This window comes from Mesoplodon densirostris, chromosome 10, assembly GCF_025265405.1.
Source record: "Mesoplodon densirostris isolate mMesDen1 chromosome 10, mMesDen1 primary haplotype, whole genome shotgun sequence".
Lineage (NCBI taxonomy): Eukaryota > Metazoa > Chordata > Mammalia > Artiodactyla > Ziphiidae > Mesoplodon > Mesoplodon densirostris.
In genome coordinates this window covers 105,983,295-105,991,477 of record NC_082670.1, presented here as the reverse complement: position 1 = coordinate 105,991,477, position 8,183 = coordinate 105,983,295, and the positions used below count along the sequence as shown (strand labels likewise).

The following is an 8,183-nucleotide window of genomic DNA, read 5'->3' as shown; positions in this document are numbered from 1 at the left end:
TCCCACAGCCACCACACAGCACAGCAGCACCTACAATGCTTCCCCCAAGCAGAACACAGCTGTGGGTCAGGGCTCTTCCCACCCACAAAAGGATGCCCAAGAAGAGGAGGAGACCCGGATACTGGGAGTGAAGTTTACACACGGCAAACCCTGACACATGGGCAAGGGATGGAAGCTGGATTTGGACATCATGGCTTCAATCCCACCCACCCTCACTGCCTGTTCACACCAGAGGCACCCTGCCCCACTCCGGGGATCCCTTAGAAGACACAGCAGGGTCATCTTAGCCAGGGCTAGGGAGGGGAGCAGGCCTGCAGGGGCGGGGGTGAGAGGGACTCTGGGATCTGCCCCATTGCCAGTGGCGCAAAGTGGAGTAATAGGAAGTTTTAACTCATAGGCTGGCTTTCTCACATCCCTGAAGTAGGCGGGTGAGGCCAGGGGTTTGATGTGTATGTATACCAGGGGCTCAGGTGTGTATGGTCAGGCATCTAAGGAGGAGGGAAAAAGGGGGTCACAAAGGGGTAGGGTATACAGGGCTCAAGACATTCTTAGACATTCAACCCCAAGTTGATTTTTCAGGAAACGGGGCTCACTCCTCCAGGGGCTCCCTGGCCTAGGCCGCTCGCCGCCCAGGGTGCTGCCGCTTCTCTTCAGCCCCCTGGCCCCTGCTCAGGTCATCCAGGAGGCCCAGCAGAAGGCTGGCTTGACCACAGGATCCCTGGGGCCCGCATGGGCTTCCTGGGGTCCTCTTTCCTGGATGTTGGCGTTTCTCAGGCATCAGCTCTCCCTCCTCCTCCTCCTCTTCCCAGCTGCTTTGGGCCTGGGGGTCCACCAGCCGTCTGCCTGGGTGCTGCCTCTTGGTGAAAGTGGACCCAAGCCAGGAGGAGCGCCGGCCAGGGTGCTGCCGCTTCTGCTGGCTTATATCCTCTGGCCATGCAGCCACACCGTCCTGCCGGCCAGTGTGCTGCCGTTTGTGGGGTCCCACGGCCCCTCCTTCTTCCTCTTCCTCTTCAACTCCCTCTTCTGACTCCTCCCCCCTTTTGCCTGGATGCTGACGCTTGGAGAGCCAATGCGGTTGAAAGATCTGGGACTCTGGGGAAGGAAAGAGGCCAGTGAGGGACCCCCTGACCCCTAGATTCCCACGTCAGCCTTCCTCCCAGTCAAGGCAGATCCCCACAGCATTCACCCAGATTCGTGGCCTTGCACCTGCCTCTCAGGTCTCCCAGACACAGAGACACTCACACAGATGGTCAAGGGCATGGCCTCTGGTTCCAGTCTCAGCTCTGCCACTCCCTACTGTGTGACCGTAAGCAACTCACTTAACTTATTTGAGCCTCAGTTTTCTTCTGTGTAAAATGGGGTGTGGGAGGGTAATAACAGTACCTATCTGATGCTTAGGAAGGTCCTATCGTGTGATAAGGTGTTTGAAGTGCTTAGAATAGTGCCAGGCATATGCGTGCCTAGTAGGTAGTAATTAACGCTGTCACACACAAAAAGACTCTCTCTCCCTGGCACAGAATCTTTCCTACTGAAGGTCTGCCCTCTGAAATATTCCCGGTACTGCGATGGAAAAGGAATCTGGTCCCAGGAAAGGGTCAACTCACCACCTGCCGAGGGTGTGGCCAGTGGGAGTTTCTGAGCTTCTGAAAGGCAAGAGGCTGAATGACCAAGTCGCTCCCTCCCCTTTGCGGCCGAGTTTCCCCTAAACCTCTCGGGCGTCCTCCTCTCAACCCGCAGCCCCACACAATCCTGCCCCTCACCTGATTCGCTATCTTCCTGGTCCTCTCGGAGTCGCTGGAGGTCTTCCCGGAGGAGGAGGAGGGGCTCCGCCTGCCGCAGGAGGTCGTCCAGGCCCAGTTGCTCGGCCGCCATAGCCGCCTCCTGCTGGGCCACCTCCGGCTGTGAGCGGCCGCCGGGGACACCGGTCAGGGTCAGGGTCAAAACCACGGCAAGCAGAAACCAAGGGCCGGACATCGCGGCGCCTGGGGTAGGGAGGACAGGGAGAGAGCATAGGTGCACCGCGCTCCCCTCCCAGCCCATTCTATCGCCCGTTTTCCCGTCCTAGCGGAACCCCGAGGCCAGGGGGAACCAACCGTTCAAACACCTTCCGGAGCAGGACCACCTGCCACCTTACGGGGGGGGCGGGGACAGCCGGAGGGTCTGCCTCGGGTCCTGGGCGTCCTCACCTGTAGGGATGCTTGGAGAGCCTGCCCGCGTCCAGTTCTGCCTGCGCGAGCCTGGAAGCCGTGGGAGCCCCATCGCCACCGCCACTTCTCAAGGCTACGCGGAGCTGGGGAAGCCAGCGCTGGGGCTGGCTCTCCAGGAGTGTAACCACCAAGACTGCAGCGCGGGCCCGACGGCCAGGATGCTAATTGCAGCATTGCAGGCTAAAATTCTCCCCAAGTTTCCCAGCGCAAGGCTCTCATTCCAACACTCCTTCTACCACGTTCTGATTGCAACGCTGACTCTATTTCTAATGCTAAGATTCTATGGCTAGGCTACGAATCTAATTCTAACGCTAAAATCCTAATTTCAACGTTAATTCCACCTCTAAAATCCTATTTTAGCGCTGAGAGTGAGATTCTAAAGCTGAGATTCGATTCCACCGCGAAAATTCTGTTTCTAACGTCCGGATTCGAATTCTAACTCCCAAGATCTCCCGCCGATGTCCTGCCCAGCGCTGCCCCAGCTGGCCCCCCGGCAGGGGCGACGCGCTGCGCGAGCGCTGCAGAAGCCGGGACGTGCGTGCCCACCCGGGAGGGACCGCCACCACTGTGCCCGCGCCGTGCCACCGTCGGGCCCCGGCCTGAGCTGTGGAAGAGCCTGGGGTACGAGCGCAGCGCCCCTCCTGGGCGCGCTCCGGGCTCGAAAGCCGCCGCTTTCCGCGGGGCGCACCCGAAGGCGGGCGGAGGGCCCCCTTTCCAGGGCTACAGACGCGGCCTGCGGGGGAGAAGGGACGGAGGTCGTTACCTGCCCGGCGCGAGCTCCGCGGACTGGTCCGGGATCCTGGGCTCCAATCCGGAGTTTTGGGGTCTGGAGTGGGCAGGTCAGGAGTCGGGGAGCGCTCGCAGGACCCGGGACGCCGGCTGCCAGCTTCCCTGCGGGGCCGCTGCTTATATCTGCGCGAGGCGGCGGCGCGGGTGAGGTCAGCGGGGAGGGGTCGCGGCCGCCGGGAAGGGACGCTGACGGCAGCCGGCCCCGTGGGTACCCCGCCCGCCCGCCTGCCAGCCAGCTCCGCCGGAAATATGGGTCGGGGACGGCGGGGGCGGCGGGGGCTGGGAGGGGGAGTGAGGAGGCACAAGCGGCAGAATAGGGGGCTGGTGCCGGGTGGTTTCTGCACCCAGCTTCGAAGTGTTCGAGAACACTCGTGTAGGGAACAGAGGGAGAGTTGCTGAGAGAATCACACAATTACAAAGATGCACACAGGAGAAAATCGGAGATAGAGAGAGACAGAGACCGAGAGATGCATACAGAGAGAGATACAGAGCAGTCACACACCAGAGAGACCGAAAGACACAGAGACAGTCAAGACGGAAGGTGGCGAAGGGAGAGAGAGTAAGGGAGAGACTGAGAAATGAAGAAAGTGGACAAGTGGACCTGGGCTTTGATCTTGACTCTGTCACCTCTGGAAGATGCCTCCCCCTCTCTGGCCAAATTTCCTCATCCGTACAGTGGGGGAGGGAGACAGTTTTCAGAGTTCCAAAGCTGATGGCCTATGGGCTGCCACTAGCTCATAGCTGGTTTTGTTTGAGTACCATAGTGTTTTTGAAAACAAAAATCTAAATAACCAACATTTTAAAACCAGGAGAACTCAGGAAAAATATGGATTTATGGCTTCTCTTGAAAATCTCTTGGAAAAATGTGGTCTTGCATTTCCTCCTGGCAACAGGCAGCTCAAGCTGAGCCTGGCCGATCCTGGTCACTACACTCTCCACCACTTTCTACTTCCAATGTGTGGCTCTAGTCACGGAGGAGGGACATTGGAGTTGGTGACTCCGTGATGAGAACTTTTTTTGGATCTACCTCACCCAGGTAAAAGAGGGAGAGGATACAGGGAAGAGAAAAGCATAGATGCCGAGGAGCTTGTCCACCAATCAGTCCCCAAAGTCGGATGATGCGTTGGAGGAGAGCGTTGCCACATCTAGTACTAGGCACAGCCTCCGTACTGAAACATTTAATGGGCACCCACAGTGTGCCAGACTCCTTGGTCCCTCCTGGAGAGACAGAAGTGTGCCAGGCATACTTAGAGGGAACCACATTTCAAGCAGAGCGAACAACATCAGTGAAGGCATCTCCTACCTCTGGACAGTCTCAACATTATTCTCTCTCCCCATACGATATGTCTTCAGCCTAAAACTTTCAGTACCTGTTGTACGTCTCAGGCCACGCCGGTGGTTTGACAAGGAAACCCAAAGTGTTTCATTGTTACTCCTTTCCTTGGCAGATCACCCAACTTTCCAGGTACCTCCACCATCTCACTGCATCCTTAAATCACCCTTACATCATCCTTACCTCTCAAGATAAATGAGGTAGGGACTATTAGTCCCAATTTACAGATCTGGACACAGAGGCCTGGAGAGGCAGAAAGACTCTGAAGGCTAGAGGTGGAAGGGAACTTTCAGATCACCAGCTATAGTCTGCTCCTTGTTTTTAGATGAGGAAACTGAGGTCTGGTGAGATGGCCTGATCACCTTCCCAACTCCCAGGCACACTTCATGTCCCCAGGCTTGATCTCACAGCCAGACTCCAGGATTTGAAGAATTGCCATCCTAGCTAAGCATTAAATCAGACAGACACATAGACCTGTTATCTTTCATATACAGTGGTGGAGGTGTAAATCGATACCATCTATTTGGTTGGCAACCTGAAAATTTAACACATACGTACCTTCCGCAGGACAATTCCATTTCCCAGAATTCATCCTACAGATACCTACACCTGTGCATGGGTTGTATACACAGGGTATTCAGTGCAGCATGACTTATAGAAGCCAGAACTGCAAACAGCCTGGTTGTCTGTCAATCAGGAGAGGTTTGCTTAAATCAGCTAGGGCCCATCCAGAACTATGGGGTACTATGCTGTTTTTAAAAGAACGAGGGGGCTTCCCTGGTGGCGCAGTGGTTGAGAGTCCGCCTGCCGATGCAGGGGACACGGGTTCGTACCCCAGTCCGGGAAGATCCCACATGCCGCGGAGTGGTTAGGTCCGTGAGCCATGGCCGTTGAGCCTACGCGTCCGGAGCCTGTGCTCCGCAACGGGAGAGGCCACAACAGTGAGAGGCCCACATACCGCAAAATAAATAAATAAATAAATAAATAAAAGAACGAGGCAGTGTCACATGTGTGGATGTGGAATAAGCTCCAGGATATATATATATATATATATATATATATATATATATATATATATATATATATATATATATATATTAATTTATTTATTTACATTTTTGACTGCGTTATGTCTTTGTTGCTGCACGCGGGCTTTTCTCTAGTTGCGGCGAGCGGGGGCTACTCTTCGTTGAGCTGCGCAGGCTTCTCATTGGGTGTCTTCCCTTGTTGCGGAGCATGGGCTCTAGGCACGTGGGCTTCCGTAGTTGCAGCATGTGGGCTCAGTAGTTGTGGGTCTCGGGCTCTAGAGCGCAGGCTCAGTAGTTGTGGCACACGGGCTTAGTTGCTCCATGGCAAGTGGGAGCCTCCCAGACCAGGGCTCGAACCTGTGCCCTGCATTGGCAGGAGGATTCTTAACCACTGCGCCACCAGGGAAGTTAAGTGAAAAAAAGAGAACAATTTGTATAGGAGATGGCCTGTGTGATGGTGCAGGAGATGGACCTTGATGCTCTTATGCAGAGACTCCCTCCAGAGGGATGCAAGAGTACAGTGCCAGCAAGCTGGGGAGCCGGAGAAGGGGAAGGCAGTTGGGGGCTTGCTTTCACTGGCAGCCCTTAGTGGTGTTTGGATTTTTTCTAAGTGCAGAATTACCTATCCACAAACCAACAAACAGCACCAAAAAACAAAACAACAAAATCTCGTGTGAATCTGAGACTGGAAAGGAGTGATGCGTGGATGGATAGAAAAGCTGCCTCTCGGAGGGTGAAGTGGCTGGAATATTGCCCCCTGGTGAGCCCATTCGAAGCATTTCTATAATCAGGTATCTGAGATGCTTGTTAGGAGGAGAGTTCCTGGATGGCTGGGGCATGGGGAAGGAGTTCCCACATAGCCCAAGGAACCAGAGAGGATAGTACAGGCATCTGAGGTGTCCTCAGCAAACCAACTTTCTCCCTCCCTTCCTCCTTCCCTCTCTTCCTTCTTTCAGCAAACATCCACTGAGCCCTTAGTACGTACTAGGACCTACTGTTCAAGACCTTGGGCACTGTCTTAATGATATGTTTCTGATGTTTTGACCTCTGGGGTCTTGCTGACTCTGGAGAGCCTGCCCCTCCCTGGGTAGCCAATTCCTAGAGATAGTAAAGAACTCCCATGAGAACACCTTTCACATACAAACTAACCAATCCAGAGCCCTAATCCCCCAGGGTCAGGTGCCAGACCGGTAGGGACAGCCCTGATGCCCCAGACCTCAATAGTATTATTCAGACTAGCCAATCCTAAACCTGTTTACCCCACTTCACCTGTTCCATCCCGAGACACCACAGTAAAGGCTCTTGCCCACTTTTCCCCCACTCCCTGGTCCCTCTGCCTCCTGATGGACCCTGGTGCTTCCCCTTGCGGCCCTGCATGGTGTGGCCTGCCCCCCTCTTAGGAACTGTGAGTAATTCAATGACAGTCGTCTCCTGATCTATTGGCCTTACCATACCTGAATAATGATAAAAATTACATTTTAAAACAGGGACCCACCAGGACAACAAGTTAGGGACCTCCTCTCTCTCTCATGGAACTAAGAGTCCAGTTGATATAGTGCATATATTTTTCTAGCTTGCTTTATTTTTTCATCTGATGATAAAAACGTGCTTGATTTCAAAACTGTAGCTACTTATCAAATTAATATGGCTATGCTTGTGAAAATGAATAATGGGGTAATATAATGGTGAGTTTGTGCGCTATTTCTGAATCCCAATGCCTACAACTACCACCGCCACCCACCCCAACACACACACATACGTCTTCCTGAAGGAGGGCTATTGAGTCCCTGGGAGGGTTTAAAGCAGCCTCACTCAAAGTTAAAAGTTCATTAAAAAATGAAAAGGTAGGCTGGGTGAGGCTGCTTCAGACCTTCTTCAGCTTAGGGTTGATAAAGACCCTGCAACATCTGTGGGACATCTCTGAACAGGGAGCAGAGGGATTTTGAGAGAGGAGGACAGAGGAATTCAGGGAAGGCAGGGTCTTGAAATCAAGCACATTTTTGTCATCAGATGAAGAAAAAACCAAGTTAGAAAAGTATATGCAATATAATGACTGGACTCTTAGCTCCATGAGAGAGAAAGGAGGACCCTAACTTGTTGTCCGGCTGGGTCGCTGCTTTAAAAGGACCTCTTCCTCCCTTTCTCTTATTGTGTACAACCCTCTCCCCGCCCCACACCCGCTGTGTGCCTGGGCTGGAACTGTGCTGGACACCTGGGTATATACTGGAAATACTTGTTGAATAAAGAAATAAATCCATGATTGAATTAAGAACTGAAAAGTTTGCAGTGGATTCATCATCAACAAATTCATTGATCAACTGGGTCAAAAATCTCCAATGGAATCTGATTAGGGAGGTTTCTGGAGTGAATTTATATGGAGAAAAGACAGACACTAAATGGACTCTTCTTCCTGGAATCCTTGAGATAATTTTTATGATCTTGGGGAAGAGAGGACCTTTATTATTTTGACAGCAAAAGCAGAATTCAAAGGAAAGAACTGAATATATAAAAGGTACCATTTTCTGTAATTAAAAAGCCACCATGTGGAGGATACAAAAACCTACACAGGATAAAATTGCATAGAACTGTCTGTACACATGCACACACATGAATACAAGTAAAATGGGAAATCTGAAAAAGTTCAGTGGATTGTATCAGTGGCTGGAATATAGTACTATAATTTTACAATTTTAACCATTAGGGGAAGCTGGGGAAAGGGTACCTATGACCTCTTTGTATTATTTCTGAAAACGCAGGTAGGGAATTCCCTCGTGGTCCAGTGATTAGGACTTGCCGCTTTCATTGCTGAGGGTCTGGGTTCATTCC

At 52.6% G+C, this 8,183-nt stretch overlaps 1 protein-coding gene across 1 annotated transcript; it reads right to left on the bottom strand.

Annotated features, from left to right (window-relative positions):
* Window positions 1-613: 613 nt before the first annotated feature.
* Window positions 614-1,974, bottom strand: TRH (thyrotropin releasing hormone). The gene is made up of 2 exons (XM_060111304.1): window positions 1,761-1,974; window positions 614-1,092 (listed from the first exon to the last, which is right to left on the bottom strand). The coding sequence occupies exons 1-2, from the start codon at window positions 1,972-1,974 to the stop codon at window positions 614-616; spliced, it is 693 nt and encodes a 230-aa protein (XP_059967287.1).
* Between the last annotated feature and the right edge of the window lie 6,209 nt (window positions 1,975-8,183).

What these genes read in the sequence shown, in the direction of transcription:
- TRH (XM_060111304.1), bottom strand. Translation starts at nt 1,974, where the DNA reads ATGTCCGGCCCTTGGTTTCTGCTTGCCGTGGTTTTGACCCTGACCCTG. An exon ending in CCAGGAAGATAGCGAATCAG is followed by an intron (nt 1,093 to 1,760) that starts GTGAGGGGCAGG and finishes TTCCTTCCCCAG; the next exon opens with AGTCCCAGATCTTTCAACCG.